Source organism: Silene latifolia, chromosome 5, assembly GCF_048544455.1.
Source record: "Silene latifolia isolate original U9 population chromosome 5, ASM4854445v1, whole genome shotgun sequence".
Taxonomy (NCBI): domain Eukaryota; kingdom Viridiplantae; phylum Streptophyta; class Magnoliopsida; order Caryophyllales; family Caryophyllaceae; genus Silene; species Silene latifolia.
The window spans coordinates 62,738,417-62,757,206 of record NC_133530.1 but is presented as its reverse complement, the minus strand read 5'-3'; the positions used below and the strand labels follow the sequence as shown (position 1 = coordinate 62,757,206).

At 37.7% G+C, this 18,790-nt stretch overlaps 2 protein-coding genes across 3 annotated transcripts; one reads left to right on the top strand and one right to left on the bottom strand.

Moving 5' to 3' along the window:
* Positions 1-2,307: 2,307 nt before the first annotated feature.
* LOC141657470 (DEAD-box ATP-dependent RNA helicase 58, chloroplastic) lies at positions 2,308-15,702 on the top strand. Of its 2 annotated transcripts, XR_012548766.1 has the most exons (13): positions 2,308-2,617; positions 2,741-2,834; positions 3,027-3,140; positions 3,306-3,431; positions 3,565-3,669; positions 4,087-4,245; positions 4,359-4,427; positions 4,559-4,648; positions 10,560-10,700; positions 11,278-11,419; positions 11,789-11,847; positions 13,129-13,180; positions 13,323-15,702. XR_012548766.1 is itself a non-coding variant. In XM_074464718.1 (10 exons), the coding sequence occupies exons 1-10, from the start codon at positions 2,394-2,396 to the stop codon at positions 11,539-11,541; spliced, it is 1,386 nt and encodes a 461-aa protein (XP_074320819.1). In that variant the 5' UTR covers positions 2,308-2,393; the 3' UTR covers positions 11,542-11,568. The 2 variants fall into 2 exon arrangements, 1 of the variants encoding a protein (XP_074320819.1); XM_074464718.1 differs by lacking the exons at positions 11,789-11,847; positions 13,129-13,180; positions 13,323-15,702 and having other exon boundaries at positions 11,278-11,568.
* On the bottom strand, positions 12,202-18,790 carry LOC141657468 (glucose-1-phosphate adenylyltransferase large subunit 3, chloroplastic/amyloplastic). Its single transcript, XM_074464715.1, has 15 exons — positions 18,314-18,790; positions 17,070-17,183; positions 16,820-16,993; positions 15,781-15,873; positions 15,617-15,700; positions 15,421-15,476; positions 15,184-15,277; positions 14,993-15,105; positions 14,821-14,893; positions 14,526-14,606; positions 14,116-14,202; positions 13,918-14,022; positions 13,684-13,790; positions 13,522-13,582; positions 12,202-12,603 (listed from the first exon to the last, which is right to left on the bottom strand). Exons 1-15 carry the CDS (start codon positions 18,530-18,532, stop codon positions 12,502-12,504), a joined length of 1,563 nt encoding a protein of 520 aa, XP_074320816.1. The 5' UTR covers positions 18,533-18,790; the 3' UTR covers positions 12,202-12,501.

The following is an 18,790-nucleotide window of genomic DNA, read 5'->3' as shown; positions in this document are numbered from 1 at the left end:
CGTGGATATTTAATCAACTATATGTTGAGGCAGACATTACCTTTGGTAATGTAGTTTGTGTTTACTCACCTTCGGGTTGAGGTCGCCCGGCCGGATTGGCGGGATGATTAGTGTAATGAGTAAGTAAAAGGAGAGAGCACGTTGTCAGGAGGTTGTGCAATGAAAAAGGAAATTGGATTGTTTATCGTATGTTTTTGTTGTTAGTATTTATTCCTACTCAACCTCGCGGTTGACTGTGTATTCGTGAACACCTGCGGTGAACCGTTTTATGGGGAGCAGATTTGACAGGTACTAAAGATTAGCCGATTTGGGAGCATTGGGATGAGAGCTTGACTTGGACCGTAGTTGAAGTATAGATCACATAAAATAATTATAGCACTTTATTTATTTCCGCTGCGAGTTGTATTGTATTTCATATTAAGTTAGTTGGTTAAATTGTAATAAACATGTATTTATTAAAGTTTTAATTTATAGTACTTTGGTATTGTTGTACTTTGTTATTCACTATCTCGGGAAACCGAGATGGTAACAGTCCTATTTATTTGGGGATGTCTAGCTAAAGGCTCCTGAATAAATGGGGGTGTTACACAACCTAACTGTCAAAACAAACTTTTTTTTGGGAGTAAAAACTGGAATTTACCATCATAAAAGCTGCTCACCACGCTTCTGAGATGCAAGAACACGTCATTTTCAATCCACATTAACCAGGCCAAAAACAACATCTATCGCGACAATGAAATACATAGACTAAAGACATAATCAAACAAAGATAAACTCACAAACAATGTCATTGCATTTACAACCACGATTAAACACGCAAGCCATGTAACAGCATACCCAACACTAAGCACACACATAAACCATTGTACAACTAAATCCAAGATAAGTAGATAAACAAACCTGTTGCTGGTCATAGTTTTGTACACACCAAAAACAACGCGCGCATCAACGGGCAAAATCCAAAGCTACCTGGCAAGCAAACAGATAAAAGTCTCAAGCCTTTTGTTCAGAACCTCTAACAACAACCGCTTTGACAGGTAAAGCAACCGACAACGTAAAAAACCAGGAAAAGATCACCCTGCAAAGACATGTCTATCATGAAGACGACAAATACATAACAGTGACAACTATAAATATGAATTCTAATTCCCAGAAGACAGGCTTCAACCACGCGCTTCCATGGACAGGGAAAATTAGGCAAGAAACAACAGCAAAAATCACCAAATCTGATCAATTATGGGTCCACCATTTCAAAGTATATTTCCACGATGTTGCCTCCCAAATACGCTTATATTACCATGTCGCAAAAAAACAATCCTTTACACACAAACCCAGATTCAGATTGCCGCATCCAATAACCCAACAAATCATGACCGATCCAGCACAAAGAACCAGTACCGCTCATCAATGCAGTCACTCTCATTTCATGCCGTGGTTGCCTTCAGCTCTGCATGTCCAAAACAACCCCTTTCACGAAGCCTACCATAGTCTTTAAAACCCGGATACCTGTTTAAAAACAACTCGGTGCAACCGTTCTAATAATCCGCCAACAAGAGGAGGTTTGCGGCCGACACGAAAGGTAATGAGGGAAACTGCCAGGAAATGTTTTAGAGGAGGTGAGAGCAGTAGAATTGAGAGCATTTGTGCTGGGTGTGGTGCGGTTCAAAAACCACCAGGTGCAACCGCCTGAAAAATGGCACACTCTTCAAAACCGAAAACCAGTTTAAAAACAACCAGGTGTTACAGCCACCAGATTTAAACAACCGGGGTTGTGGCACTCTTCAAAACCGGAAACCAGTTTAAAAACAACCAGGTGTTACGACCACCGCCATGCAAGGTAATGAGGGGAGGTGATAGGCAATGTTTCACAGGAGGTGAGAGCAGGAGAGGTGAGAGGCAGAGGAAGAGTTGAAGGGGAGGTGAGAGCATGTGCGGTGTGTGTGGCTTAGAAGAGTCCACGATGGCCATGATGACCCAAAAAAAGACTCATACATTGACTCAATTGGAGGGCCACGATTCGAGATCTGCCAAAACGGACCGCCAAGATTAGCCAAGGGAAGTTACTATTCCTAAGGAATCAGTATTCCTAAGCTACGGTACATGGAACTTCTTATATTTTATAGGAAAAAGATATACTAAAATTTTCCCTCCAAACAAAAAATAATTTTTTTTTTAACCTTTTCAAGTGTCACGCTGAGATTGACCTATATACAAAGGCCTTGTACACCGCGTGCACATTTAACATCTTTGGTTAGTTTCTGTAGGGATGTCTGTTTCGGTGTTGGTGCTAACCTATGCTACTCCTAATAGCTATAGAGTATAGAGTCAATAGAGAGAGATGTCACTACGCGAGTTTTTGGTCCCCGAAAGGTTTGTAGAGTGTGCCTCCTCCTATGGCTTCCCTCCTATCTCCTCCTAATCTTGTTCAACTCTTCCGTTTCCCGCCAAATCCAAATCCAAATCCAAATCCAAACCCAAACCCTAATCTGAATCCTAAATCCAACCAATTTCAATTCCTCAATCATTCGCCCTTCTCTTTCTCATCATCAATCTCTCGTACAGCTTCTTCTCTCCGTGACCTTTGCCAAGGCCACGTCCCTGGTCCCATGCTCGACAGGTATGATTTCTTCTCTTCTAATATAATTGAGTATTCAAATAATCCGATATTGCGATACGACCTATTTCGGGTTACGCGGGAATTGTTGAGACACTAGGGGTAATGTTATTGTTACTATTGTAGGATGGAAGAAGTAGGATTTGTTACACCAACGGAGGTCCAGCAACAAGGTCTTCCTGTACTCTTTTCAGGCTGTGATTGTGTACTACATGCACAGGTCATTTTCTACCCATCACATCACATTGCTTTAACCAATATATTCACATTCCTCCGTCCCATTCATTTGTTCATCAAAATCATTCCTAAAATAGAAAAGGTAAACAATTGACTGAGACGGAGGGAGTATCATATTAACTATATTAACATGATATGTAACTGAATTTAATGTAATCTTTGTTTCATTCTGTAGACAGGATCTGGGAAGACCCTAACATACCTCCTTTTGGTGTATTCAGTAATCAACACTCAAAGATCTGCTGTTCAAGCATTAATTGTTGTACCCACGAGGGAGCTTGGTATGCAAGTAAGCTTCTTTAATCCATATTTATCTGCTTAATTTAAACTTTTGCAATGAATGCAAAAATGTTGTTTCTTCTACATATGACTGTACAAGTGATCTAACTCATCTTGGTTAGAGTTTAATAATGCTAATATGCTATGGTGATGTTATTTTTTTAATCACATCAAGGTTACTAAAGTTGCGCGCATGTTGGCTGTAAAATCCACCGGATGCGGATCAGAGCAGCAGAAGACAGGAACAGTGATGGCCCTTCTAGATGGAGGAATGTTGAAAAGGCACCGAACTTGGCTAAAGGTTCTGTGTATACTTCTGTTTTGTCGATGAATTATCGAGAAATAAAAGATTTTGAATGTATTAAACACGTACCTTTCATCTTAATGCTGCCCTAATTGTCTAATACAAACTCTTGCATCTTTTAATATTTTAGGCTGAACCCCCTACTATAGTGGTGGCGACTGTGGCAAGTTTATGTCAAATGCTTGATAAGCATGTTTTGGATCTTCAAGCTATGAAAGTGCTAATAATTGATGAGGTACTTGAATGTGTTTATGTTTTTTGCTTCTGTAATGAGTAAGTGGTTGTAGTCTCCTGCAGGATTCGTAAATGTTGTGAATTCTTCTGTACTAGAATTTTTGGAACCTCGTTTCCTGTATACATTCGAGTCTCATATTAGAATCACCGTATCTGTAAATCAATCAGTAGTTCTTGTGTGATCATTCTCCTCGTTCCGTGCTGTCATGGGAATTTTGTAGAATTGTTTCTATCCCTATGGACCCCAAATCATTTTGAGATTAAGTTGTTTTTTTTTTTTTTTTTTTTTTTTTTTTTTTTTTTTGTTTTGTTTTCCCCCTATCCCTATGGACATTAGCATCATATTCTTCAACCTACTCAATGAAAATTGCAGCATTTTATCTTCTGTGTAATAGCTGATATATATATTGCTTCCCAGGTTGATTTCATGTTTAATTCCTCTAGGCAAGCTGGTTCTGTACGCAAGTTGCTGACATCATATTCATCAAGCCACTCTCGGCAAACTGTTTTTGCTAGTGCGTCGCTCCCTCAGCACAATCACTTTTTACATGACTGTGTGCAGCAGAAATGGACAAAGGTCTTTTTATCTCGCTTCCATGTAGATTACTGTTTCTTCTTCAGCTTAGGAAGTTGTATACTTGTATGCAGACATATTGCTCATTGTGTATGTTATATATTATCTTTTGACAGAGCAATGTTGTTCATGTCCATGTGAATCGGATTCAACCAATGCCTTCTCGGTTGAACCATAGATATATGGTACGTATGCGATGCATAATTTACAATACTCTACAATGCCTCTGCTGGTATTCTGCTCGTATATCTCACATTTCCCCGAACTGTGGCTGTCTTCCCATCTCTAATGTCAAAGTCTTCTTTTTTATGAACAGATTTCTTCAAGAAGCCAGAAATATCAAGCTTTGCTATCATTGTTGCAGTTTGATTCTCCCGAGTCTGCCATAGTTTTTGTAAATGAACAGGTTAGTGTTGTATTTCTTTTATTCAGCATTTAACTTTGGTTTAAATTTAACTCTCAAGGATTGCATCATTTATTAATTAACCTAGGATCTTAACTTCTGGAGTTGTTGATCATATTGGCATATGATGACATAAAGAATACTTCCCTTATCCCAAAATAATTTTCCTAGTTTGACTTTTGTGGTCAAAGTTTTAATGCTTTGACTTCAAATAAGTGTTAAATAATACTCCCTCCATTTCACTATGATCTTCTTGTTGCTTTTGGGCACAATATTTTAGGGAAGAGGAACATGTGGTTCTTATTTAAGGAGGGTGCGTGGGGGTAAGAGATGGAGAAATATTAGCCACATAATTTGTGTCAAAAACGAAATAGGAAGATCATAAAGAAAATACCCAAAATGGAAAGGAAGAAGATCTTAGTGAAATGGAGCGGGTAAAATTATAACAACAACAACAACATCAGAGCCTTAATCCCAAAATGATTTGGGGTCGGCTAACATGAATCATCCTTTAGAACCGTCCATAAAACTAGGAAGAAAAATAAGTCAAAGTGGCGTCTTGGAGGCCACAAAATCAAACTAGGAAGATTACTTTGGGAAGGAGAAAGTACTAACTTTGGTGTAAGAAAATGTGGCCCACCCTCTTCTCTTACATACCATGCAAAGCTGTTATGAGTTTTCGAAAATTGTGGGAGTGTTCAATTTATAAGTCTATAAGACTATAAGTATAACTGATCATGAGCAGTGTTGGATTACCTGGTAATGTTATCAATCCTGCAAGGGTAAGACAAAAGTCAAATCTTCGGAAAGCAAATGAACATCCCTGTAGTGCTGAAGATACACGGTTGCTCCTGCTTTGCCACACTCCTTCTAAACTTAAAACTTACCGGATCTATGTTTTCGCTACTTTCTTCGCTTTTGTTAAATTTCTACCAATGAATTGAGCCCTTTTAAGTTATTTAAATATAACTATATAAGGACTATGTGGCCTTCATTTCTGGCTGTTATCATCAGTATTGTTCCTTAATCCTATCATCAAATAATTGTTTTACCTATCATCAAATACTAAATTATTCAGGCCGCGCACATAATTTTCTAGATGAAAATACAACAAAGAGATTGGATTGTAAAATTGTCCCAAGCTATCCTGTGGCTATCTTGTTGCTGTATCAGTGGCTAATGGTGAAACCATTTACAAGAAGTTAAACATTTCAGTCTGATATCATGTTAGTGCCCTTGGGATCTTGTGATATGGTGTTGGGTGTGCAATGGCTATCTTCATTGGGACCTGTTTTGTGGGACTTTCAACAGCTCCGAATGCAATTTCAATACAATGGGAAGAAGCATGTATTGGGAGAAGGGGGGTTGGGAGTAGTTGATTGGGTAAATGACAAGCAACTGCAATCAATCATTGTCAAAGGCACCACAAAAAATTGCAATTCTTTGACAGCCCAGTTATTTGCATTAACTATTTAGCCCACAGAAGAATTAAAAGCAGGAAGGTCACTCTGTACCTAAGTAACACAAACAGTTTTGGATGATTTTGACCTATTGAACTGCCTCCCCATATAACTCATGATCACATAATTCATCTTAAAGATAGGACACCCCCAATTAATGTGAGACCTTATAGATATCCCATGTTTCAAAATGTTGCCATTGAGATTATTTTGAAGGAAATGTTAGCATCACGGTTGTAAGACCAAGCCAAAGCCCTTTTTCATCTCTTGGTTAAAAAGAAAGATGGAACATGGAGATTATGCATTGATTATAAGGTAAACAAGTACACTATGAAGGGCAAATTTCCAATTCCTATCATAGAAGAACTGTTGGATGAACTGCATGGGGATGTGATTTTTTCTAAAATTGATCTTGGAACTGGATATTAGCAATTTCGAATGCATCTAAATGATGTCCCTAAAACTGCATTTAGGACACATGAGGGTCATTATGAATTCTTAGTTATGCCTTCTGGCTTAACTAATGCTCCCTCCACCTTCCAACATCTTATGAACACTGTTTTCAAGCCTTACTTGAGGAAGTTTGTGTTAGTGTTCTTTGATGACATATTGATTTACACTAAGGTGGTAGAACACACATGTCATGTCAAAACAGTCTTATCCATCCCTAGACAACCTACTCTTTTTGCTAAAATGTCTAAATGTGTGTTTGGAGCTCTTGTGGTAGATATTTGGGACATGTAATTTCTGCCGGCGGTGGAAACTGATCCTACCAAAATGAAGGCAAAGATGTAGTGGCCGGAGCCAAAGAATGTGAAGGAATTGAGAGGGTTTCTGGGTCTTATAGGGTACTACAGGAAAGTTATTCCATACCTTTATTCAAGTGTGTGGAATTATATCAGTAAACCCTTGACCAATATGTTGAAGAAAAATGGGTTTAAGTGGGATGTTTCAGCTGCTGCAGAATTTGAGAAACTGAAACGGGTAATGACTAGAACACTTATTTTGGCTCTTCCTAACTTCTCAACAGAATTTGTTGTAGAAACAGATGCTTCTAACAAAGGAATGGGTGGTGTTATTACTCAAATGGACATCCAATGTTGTTAAAATCGCGATCCGGATCGTAGAATCGTACGATTCTACGATCCAAAAATAGATAAACGATCCAAATCGCTCATAGGATCGTTATGGGGTAGAATCGCAGTAGAATCGGTCAGAATCGGTCAGAATCGTAGAATCGTTGTAGAATCGTACGATTCTATATTTTGCCTGTAATAATTGCTTTTTCATGTAATGGGCCAATGGGCCACATATTCTTACAACTTTTTAAGGCCTATTACACTCTTAATTCCCTTTTTTTCATCGACTTATGTAGCCACTTAGTTATGTTAACCCGTTTGACTAACAAAAATAAGAAAAATTAAGTAAAAAAGACGTAAAAATAAGCCCCAACTAAACTGGTAAACCTAACTTCCTAATTCTATTTCTTTTCTCAAATACCCACAAACCTTAACTCCAATTTAACATTCAACAATTTGTTATCATTACTCGTTACTCATCACCCGTGAACCCTAAATAAGTTTTGATGACTAGTATTAAATTAGTATGTAGTCCGAGACTCCAATTGTCCTTGTCACTATTTTTTCAACAATAAGTTTTGATAACTAGTGTTGATATTAGTATGTTGTCTGAGACTATAATTGTCCGTTTCACTATTTTTTCAACATTTTGGTCCTTAGTTGCCGTAAACTAGCAATGGTGACATTAGCGGTTGAATTTTCAATTCTTTTGTTCAAAAACACTATAGTGGCTTTTATAATTATATAATTAATACTTCATTTATGTTATTTTATAGTTAATTTACATATTTGTGAGATCCCTTCCATCAATCATGCCTAAACTAGCGAGAATCGTAGAATCGTACGATCCTACGATCCGATCCCACGATCCGATCTCATGGAACCCAAACGATTCAAAGTAGAATCCCGATCCTGACAACATTGTGGACATCCAACTGCTTACATAAGCAAGGCTTTCTCTCAGAAAACCCAAGCCAGTTCCACCTATGAGATTGTGTACAGGAAAAAGAAGGAAAATGGTGCTGCAGATGCTTTTTCTCGAGTAAATGGCAGTGAACTGATGTCCTTGATTTTGTCACATTATTCGTGGGCTCAAGAAGAGTTAAGAAGGAAGGGTAAATTGGTGGCGGGAAATAATGAAGAACTGAGGCTGAAAATTATTTCCTTACATGATGCACCTTTTGGGGGTCATTCAGGAATACAAGCAACTCAAAAGAGGAATACAAACTTGTTTTACAAATAAAGATGTTAGGAATTTCATCAGGAAATGTGGTATTTGTCAACAATGCAAGCCTGTTTGGAAAAAACCTGCAGGAGCCACTTCCTATTCCAAGGGGTATATGGACTGACATCTCAATGGACTTTATAGAAAGCCTACCTAAGTCACATGGTAAGTATTCTATACTTGTGGTGATAGATAGGTTCAGCAAGTACTCACATTTTGGGTAGCTAAGCCATCCATTTTGTGCCTAAAACCATAGTATCTGATAGAGATAAAGTACGCTCAGTTCTTAGATCAAATTTTCAGATTACATGGTATGCCTAAAACCATGGTATCTGATAGAGATAAAGTGTTCATTAGCACTTTTTGGATGGAGCTTTAAGATTAAAACAAGTGGATCGCTTAATGTCATCCAGTTGTCACCCCCAGACAGATGGTGATCTGAGTATGGAAGCAATAATAAGCAACAAACGTTGCGAGGGTGAGAGTCGAACTCGGGTCCTTGATTCACGAAGCGACGAGATCTTTCACGATAGGATATTTGACTAAAGTCCACCTCTCGATAGGATATTTGACTAAAGTCCACCGAGACCTTAAATCAATCAATGGGTGTTTAAAATAAAGACGCCATTCGATATTTTAAACAAGATTTGAAAGAACCGTTCATACCCGAGATTTGTGATCAAACTGATCGATTTTTATTAACTTCTTAAAACTTGGATGAATAAAACTGAAATACTACAATCCTATTTATAATCCCTAACTATGTATCTATGTGGGAGTAGGAAAACTAATTAATCCCAACTCCTTATTCTATTAACTACTAAACTTCTAATGACACACAATCGCCTTATTTTAATTCTATAAGATAAAATTTAATCTATACCTTAATCCTAATTAAACTATGATACATGACATATTTTTCATGTATCAGATGGCCAGGCTGTGGTTGTCAATAAATGTCTTGAAACATTCTTGAGGTGTATGACAGGAGAAAAGCCAAAGGATTGGGCTCACTGGATCCCACTAGCTGAATGGTGGTATAATACTACATAGTACAGACCCCATTCATCTGCCAATACTACTCCTTATGAGGCTGTGTATGGTCAATCTGCAACCTTGCAGTTGCCTTATGTCATGGGGACAGTTCTGTGGATTTAATTGATAGAAGCCCAACAGCAAGAGGAGTGTCTTAGGATGCTCAAATTTCACCTTAAAAGTGCTCAAGACAGAATAAAGAGCCTAGCTGACAAAGGAAGAACAGACAAGGAATTTGCAGTAGATCAAAGTCTATGTTAAGTTGAAGTCCTATGGACAGATGTCCTTGGTTTTAGGTTCTCTGCTAAGATATCTCCTCGATAGTTTGGGACTTTTCCCATCATTGCTAGAGTTGTAACGGTTCATACAGGTTACAATTACCCCCTGAAGATAAAATTCATCCTGTCTTTCACATTTATGTGCCCAGAAAGCATGAAGGTCCGCTGCCAACAGTTTGCTTCATATCAGATATTTATGAACCTTATGAAGACATTGCAAAAAGGTTTTCTCAGTTCAATCTTGATGCAGCTGGAAGTCAAGCTTAAATTCAAGGAGGGTGAATTGTCATGAAGCATAGCTAAATAAGTTGGTGATTATCACTTGGAAGTCATAACTAACTGTTGAGGTGACATAACAGATTGAGTTGCAAGAGGTAGTAGGGATTAGCAGTATTATGAATTGACCCTTTGTCATTCATTTTTGATCATCTGTTGTATTAACCTCTAAAAACTCTCTCTACAAACTTCCTGAAGCTTTTGATCTACAAGCTTTCAGTTAATAAACCTATTAGCCCGATTGTCTTTTTTAATTCAACAATTTTGCGTTAGTTTCTCGGATTTGATTGATTTCTTCAAATCATTTCTAGAAATCCATTCCACATAAACCATGTGAACAACTTGATTAGAAGTGAGCATCTGAAAAGCTAGCTGGAGCATCCCTAGGTCTTTTATACTTTAATACTCGGGCCTTGTCTTGATTTAATTCATGAATGCCATGCTTGTATTTTGATACAGTGTTATGCATTGACTGATTATTTTCTGGAGAAAGACATGCTAAAGTCTTACCACCAACAAAGTGAGCTCACCAAATCCCCCTTTGTTTTTCTTTATATGCAGTCCGAGAAATCAAGAAAAGTGGGTGACTTGCCCACTACAACTACCCTGATTGAGTTTTTGATGAGCTCATGCACAGAATTTACTAACATTTCACTTCTCGAGGAAGACCAGAATTTCAATTCTCGAGCAGCATCTTTGTTGGTATGTCTTATTGAGTTTTGGTTCGATTCAGTATCCTGATTTATTCTATCTGCTAGTGGTGCGTTTACTTTGACTGTTGGGTAGGGATTTGGTGAGCTCACTTTGTTGGTGGTTTTTACTAATAATCACTGCTTCCGCATTGTAGACTACCTTTTCTTCAAAAAGAAAAATAAATAACATTTTAGTCTAGCTACTGTTAGAAAAGGAAAAAAGAAAAAAAAAAGAAACATTATAGTCTCACTGTCCTCTGATACGTGTATCTTCTTAACACATCAATCTTCTTTAAGACACTTTGTTTGTAATCATGAATTTACTGGCCTCTGAATTAACCAAAACATAAGCATCCCTTATGGTGCATTTGTCAACTTACCATGCAGCATGTGAGACCCTGACTAAAGTATCCTTGAGTAGTATTAGCGTGGGACAGTGGGTACATGGATATATGAACGTGAATATATTTCAATAAGAATCATTTTTTTCCATTCTCTAGCTCTAGCATGCTTTAATCTGAGTGATGTTGCTACCCCTTTTCATTGGGTATTAAAATGACTATTGCATTGCCGCTTTTTAAATTTAGGAGGTGAGAAAAAGAAACCGTTATCTTCTTGTGGCGACAGACATAGCAGCGAGGGGTGTTGACCTGCCAGAGACAACACATATATACAACATTGATTTGCCAAGAAGTGCTGTGCACTATCTCCATAGAGCTGGGAGGACAGGTAGGAAACCATTTTCAGAAGAAATTTGCACTGTGACCAGTATTATAGCTCCAGAGGAGCAATTTGTCCTACGACGTTTTGAACATGAGTTGAAATTCCATTGTGAAATTCTTTCCCTCTAATATCAGATTTTTTTTGTTTTGGAAAAAGCTTTTGTTTCTGCTTGTCTACATGCATATGTTTCTATACTATCTTGCTCACTATGGTCGATTCTGAGAATACAAACGATGGTGTTGAATCATGGCAGTGTACTATGTCGCGGTGGCTCGTACAATGGCGTAGTATACCATGCCTTGTTTTGTTTGGATTTATCAAGTATGTAGGGCTAATATCGATTATATACTTTCTTTATCCTTTCTTGTCCGTCAGATATCAGCGAAGCACTGTTTGTATTGGTCAATTAGTAACCGTAATGGCCAAACATCGAGGTAATTTCGAGAGGCCCTTACATATTTGTTTACATATGTTTCCATGGTTTAAACTATTAGTGAACTTCATCTTTAATAAATAGAAAGCATGCTCTTAGACAATTCATCAAAGATGGGGGGAAATATCTCAGAAGAAAAAAATGAAATCAATAATTAAATAAGTTTTGGTTGTTACTAGAGTCGCTTTCATTCCTCTTTAGTAGATAGAAGCTATTTTTGAGCTTCTTTAAAACAATTGAATTCTAGGTCACTCAAGTTTTTGGGTCGCTTTTTGTCTCTGGCTATGCGACATGCTTAGGTAGCAATTAATCATTTTTCCTTTAGGGGAGCTTCTTATATCTTTAGAAATCAAGATTTTAGCGTTAAGCATATAAGCTATAAATTCGGATATCTCCAGGTAAGAGGCAAGCAGGAAGCTGCCATCAATATAAGCCCCAAGTTTCTAAAGAGAATATGACCAGTTGGCAATCAGGCCTTTTGTTTGGTATATCGGGAATCCAATGACTTAGACCTTAAAAAAATTCATATAATTCTCAGGCTCCATCATTATTATGGTCGTCTCTATCTGTGATAAATGCTGGGTTATCATCTTCATATTCTCTTCACTAGGACAAAGGTGTGTCATGTGTTGGGATTGAGAGTTGGGTTTTTTGGCTATATCACAGATCCGTCTTTGATTGTTGAGTTCTTTAGTATCACTGTGATACCAGAACGGATGTAGAAACCGTCTGACGATCTGTCTGCTTCTTGTACTCCCTGGAAGATGGATTAAAGATATAATGAGAATTTTTGAAAATAGTATGCAGTGCTGCATCTGATTATATACTACTCCGTATAATAATAATAATAATATTAATAATAATGATGTAGATAATAACAACAATAATACTCCCTTCGTCCCGGTCAATTGTTGTCCTTTGGTTTTGGCACAAAGACCAATGAAAGAGGAGGGGACCAATTATTAAATGACAAGTGGATCAAATTGACTATGAAGGATCAAATTGCTCATCAAATGCATTCCTAAAATAGAAAGGACAACAATTGACTGAGACACCCAAAAATGGAATAGGACAACAAATGACCGGGACGGAGAGAGTAATAATTTATAAATTTATGATATGATAATAATAATAATCATATCATTTTCACACCTCCCTCAAACTGTGGACTGAATATAATTTCACATCCTTTTACACTCTCTAGTCTCTATTTGTGGAATGCTGGAAAATACAGTTTAAGTTTACCTAGTCTCTTTTTGGAGATAATTATATTTGCTTGCAGAGAATATTATTTGGTGAAGAAGGTAGTACTCAGAAGTCAGAAAATTATCCAGGTATATATTCCCATACGTATAACTTAGTACGGAGTATTGTTTTGGCCCAGCAGCGTGGTATTAATATTTTTAGAAACCTTCATAGAGTAGAATATTTGGACTAAATCGAAGATTGAACTGGATTTCTGACAAACGCTTACAGAACAATAACATTCCTGAAGATCTTGCTAGAAAAGGTACCCTTATAATTCTACATGTTGCCTTCTTCTGTTATACCTAATATAGCTATTTTTATTGTATGCTGTGCATATTAAATCCACAAATAGAATTATGTTATGACCGTGTTATTCTGAGGTTTCTCAAAATGCTGTGATAGGGAATTGGACCGAAAGGCTATTTACCTCTGAATTTGAAATTATGACATTTTCCCCTATCCTGGCATTCTTGTCAATTATGCATTCCCTGCAAAATATCATGCAAAAGTTGGACCTTGCTGGTATCTATGATGATGGTGCGAAAGCACAATAACAAAAAGATAGGATTTATGTCAGATTTTATTGTACTTGATCTTTGTGTTGTCCCCAATTCCAATTGGAACACCTCCTTCAGCTAACAATGATGCAACTTCAGCTTCTGTTTCGTAGTAGTCAGCTCCAAGCATTACTGTGTCCTGCATCATTGTAGTTGAGATTAGTTTACGCAAGATTAGTTTCAGCTAACTTTACTGACTTAATGTTGATGTTAATTTTACTGCTTATAGTGCCCTAGACTAGTGGAAGTAAATCTACACAACTGACCTTTAAGTGGACATTGGAGTTGATGCGAGAACGAATACCCACAACACTGTGCTCTATGAGGCAATTGTTTAAAAAGCTTCCATGAGATATGATGGAGTCCACGACCTAGATATAAGGAAAGTTCAGTTAGATAACAGATGCATGTATCATGAAATGAAGTCAGCACCTAGAAAAGAAAAAGGCAGGGTAGTGCGAAACCTTGCTATTGTCAATTTTGCTAGGGGGCAAGTTTCGTCTTGATGTGTACATTGGCTTTTCTGCATCATAGAAGCTGAATCTTGGAGGCTAAAACATGCAAATAACTATAGGGTTAGATACTGGTTAGATTTAAGCTTATTTTTAAAAACGGGGAGGCGTATGGGGCCCGTGGAGACGAGGTGAGAGGCAAGGGTGAGACTCATGGAAGCAGCGTGATGTGTCCTTGCAAACAAATTTCTCTTTGTAAATTTAACTTGTATGCTACAAAAGGGTTATGGAAATGTAAACTTATGTGCCTTGTGTATCGTTTTTTCTCATGGGCACCTTACTGCGCGTTGTGATCAGGCACACTTTTAGAACTAAAATGAATTTATTGACAGAAGACCATAATGTCTGTAGTCATTACTTACATGTTCTGTCAGGGCAAGATTTGCCTCAAAAAATGATCTGATTGTTCCGATGTCTTCCCAATAATCATTGAATAGGTAAGCCTGCAGAGTTGAGTTCCATGAACAGAAAAGCTGCTATAAGCATGACCTAACAAATCAATGAAGGAAGGAAACAGTTGCTGTATATTTGATCGAGGCTAGATAAATTGTCTGATTGTGGTTAAGCATTTGTTATTGATTTCCTGCTGGTGTTTTCCCAAGCGAATAATGGGCTTGAAGATTCTTATTGCTTCCTGTGTGAAGGTTGCAGTCGTACCTTGATGTTGAATTCTTTAGCAGATGCAGGGATTATCTCTGATCCGAAGTCATTTGCAGTAGGAAAACGCCATCTGAGTAACAAAAGAGGATCAACTATGTGCTTACTTTTTCTAACACACTTAACATTAGGACGGTGCAGAGAGTAATGTAAATAGGCATTTCAGTTTTACCTTAACAGGTTTAAAAGTATCTCCTTCTTGAAAATATACACCCCCATAGATGCAATATAGGGTTTCTTCTCAGCTTCTGCTTTTGATAGTCCTAGAACTGTTGTGTCAACTGCCTGAAGAGTACCAAAATCAGTATTGTACTGTACTTTTACCCTTTAACGGAACATTGAAGCATGAGCTTTAAATGATACCATGGCTTTCAAATCTTCTCCTTTAGGCTTTTCACTGAAGAATAGAACCCTTCCCGTGTCATCTATCTTCATTAACCCGAAATCTGAGGCACGACTACACAGAAAGAGAGGATTCAGCAACATGCATTATTTGCATCCAGATTTCTTTCTCTAATGACAGCTTCTCAGAAGCACCGTGTTTTTCAACTAAAAGAGGTAGTTCTTTTAGAAAAGGTTTCTGAAAACATGTTAAGATACCTGTCATCCATTGGCAAACATGATATGCTGATGTCAGCCCCACTCTGCCGATGACTCTGTAGTCGACGCAGAATGTAATCGTAGTTACAGTAAGAAACGAACAGTTGTACATTTAAGACAATGATATTTTGATAAAACTGTAGAAGATTGATAGAGAGAAATAGAAGATGCGAAATAGCAGAGTAGAAAGACTTACTTGAATGAAGTCCAGGTAATCCATTCTATATAAGTGGTCTCCGGACAAAATCATAACATCCTCAATGTCTTTGCTTCGTTGATCCTGTGACATGCGTTGAAAGCTATAGTCTCTTCATATAAAAGTCTGTGTTCAGTGGCGATGATGTTAATATTGAAATATACCTCAAAGAGCCAACCAAACTGCCTTACAGCATCAGCTGTCCCTTGGAACCATCTCTTGCCTTCGTTCCCTGATGTTTGTGTGGCAGCTAGAACCTGTACTAAAAAATCACGTACTCATGTTTTGACGTAATTGATGCTGCCGTATGAGGCTTTGGTATTTGTTTATTCGCCATGACGCCATTACTCTTTTTTTTTTCTTTCGCCAGAAGTAAAATGAAGGTGTACATTCAATATTTTAATGATGTATTCTCCTTGAAGGTCTACATATAACCAAGCCATTTGACATTTTAATGTTGTATTCCTCATTTAATAAGGCTTGATTATATGCCATACAATCATCTCAGACGAGACTCACTTCTACAAAGGTACGCCATTTATCTCTACTTTTTTGGTGCTTTGTGGGTTAGGAGAGGTTTAAAAGGAGGTACAAAGCCAGGTTGAGTTCTAACTCGAGCTGTTGGGTTGATAATTTTGCTAACTGAATATGAACTGCACAAAAAGTTGTTAGTTTTCCATTTCTACATTTTTCTGTACTTTGCCCTCCATGTTCTACAGGCAGTTAACGGTCTACACAGGAAAAGGAAGGAGCAAAGTAAGCAAGGTCGCTGTTTGAAAAGGTATGTAAGTGGTATGCCATAAGTCCAAGTGCCACTATAACAACTTAGACAGTGACAATTGCTTTAAACTGAAAACGCTGGGGTGAAGAGTCCTGCTGAGAAAATTGCAGAAATTTTTTCCTGCTATTGTCACAATTTTAACATTGTGCAAGTTTAACTAACCAATCAGAATTCAGTTTTTTTTTTTTTTTCACATTTAACTTCTCCACCCCCTTTGTTATGGAATAAAATATTATCATAAGAGAGGGTAACTAAGCTGACGTGGTGTATAATGGTAGAAGGAAAAATCATTTTGAAAATTGTTGTGGGGTTGCCGTGGGAAATGTATATACTATCGTCTTGTTTCTAAAATTCAAGCTCAGAAAATGCAAAATTTTTAAATCAGACAGAAAGAGGTAGGAAAGCTTCAGGAAATAGAGCACCTCCACGTAGCCATCTCCAAAATTGACGCCACTGCCAAAATTGTAAGCGCGAGCAAGATGCCGATTGAGGGATGCTGAATTGAACTGGGTTAGAATGTAGACTTTGTTGATACCGCTGTTTATGCAGTTGCTCATTGGTACATCTATCAATCTGTATGCTCCTCCGATAGGAACCTGTCAAGGACATAATTAATTTTTAGACAGATATGTCCCTGTTCAGAGGAAGCTGAAGCCAGGGAATTTGTCTCACAGCTGGTTTCGCACGCCTCTTTGTCAGTGGAAAAAGTCGAGTGCCAGCTCCTCCTCCAAGTATAATTGCTGCCACCGATTTTGCATCTCTTTTGTTTGCCTCAAGGTCCTTTAACTGAAGACAATGTACTTCATCTATCAGTGAGTTTGTTAATTGTTATCAGCTGATTTTGAATACTAATAGTTTCTGTAAATATATTGTGAGTTTATCTACATTCTTTTTGCGAAGTTTCAATTTTGTTGTTGATCATCATTTTATGCTGCTTATGATCATTATGTGTTTTGAATTATGATGTGTTGGAATATAAACCCACATGTGAGTGTCTCATATTGTTGAAGAAAGAGAGATAGTACCACCTTATAACCAAGGGGGCTACTCCTCCTATTGGCAATTGGTTTTAGGATGGAACTTCCCTTGTGTTGTCAAGTGGTCCATCTCTCCCCCGTTTGGGTGTTGCCTGACCTATTTGCATGTTCTAAGATGATTGCCCTTATTTTTATTGTGAAGTACCCATCATTTTGACACAATTTTCATCTTGGATCATTCGGCAACAGTCTCTTTGTGTTGTGAACACGAGGGTAAGGCTGCGTACATCCGACCTCCCCTTACCTCGCAATTTGCGGGAGCCCATGAGGCACTCGGGTAATGTTGTTGTATGATCATTATGTGTTTTGGTGTTGTATATCTCACATTGTCCACACTTATGTTGTGAAGAACTTGAAAAACCAGCAGTCAATGCAATTCTTGACTCAATTTTCATGACGGATCATCTTGAAACAATCTCTCCTTGTTTTCAATACAAGGGTAATGTTATGTAAGGTAAACCCCTTATCTACGAAAGGCGATGCCTCTTCGAGGTCTAGGGACTAGGGTAATGTTGTTGATGTGTTCTGTTGTGTGAGCGATACAACCAATCATTCTAATCTATAGTATTGGTAGGTGTCGGATTTGAGGATTAAAGTAGGTAAGATCTTTGTAGAAAACCATCTACGCAAATAACTAAACTGAGACTATTTCTTTTACACAACACTGCAGTTCTGCTTAGAAGCTGTAATGCAAATTTTTTTTTCCCTTGTACTATGGCAATTGTTGTCGGGCTTTATTTTGTTTTTAGACTCAAAGCGTCGCATATAATTAACTCCTGATTATTTTTTTCATATTGCAGGCAAAAGAAGAGTTTTGAGCGGTACTTTAGAGAAGAGATCAAATATTATAGATGCAAAGTAAGAGAGGTCATTCATCACCTTAGCTCCTGCTGCTACATCAGCTGTAAGAGACATGCATACGCTCTGTTGTTTTGAGTTGCTATGATTTCTAGTACCATTCTGAGATGGTAAACTCCTGAGCTTAACCCCCATCAGTTCTCCACTACTGAACTTTGCGATTTTCCAATCCCCTCTGCCAATGCGGTTACTGCCAGCCATAGACAAGGAAACACGACTCCCGGCTGATGGCATTGCCATCTCTAAAACTTATTCCTGTCCTCAAACTCGTACTATCTGACGATTAATATCAATGATAACAACGAAAATGGCTTGTGTAACGGACAGTATGTAAGTTTACTTAAGGAATTTAGGCTTATTAGTAGTTAACTTTGATGTACACTACTGAATATCTTTATGAGTGAGTCTTGTGACAATTTTATCCAAACTTGATACCATCCACCAGTTTTTTTGGATTTTTTTTCTTTTATTTTGTTTTGCAATAAGGGCCTCTAGTTT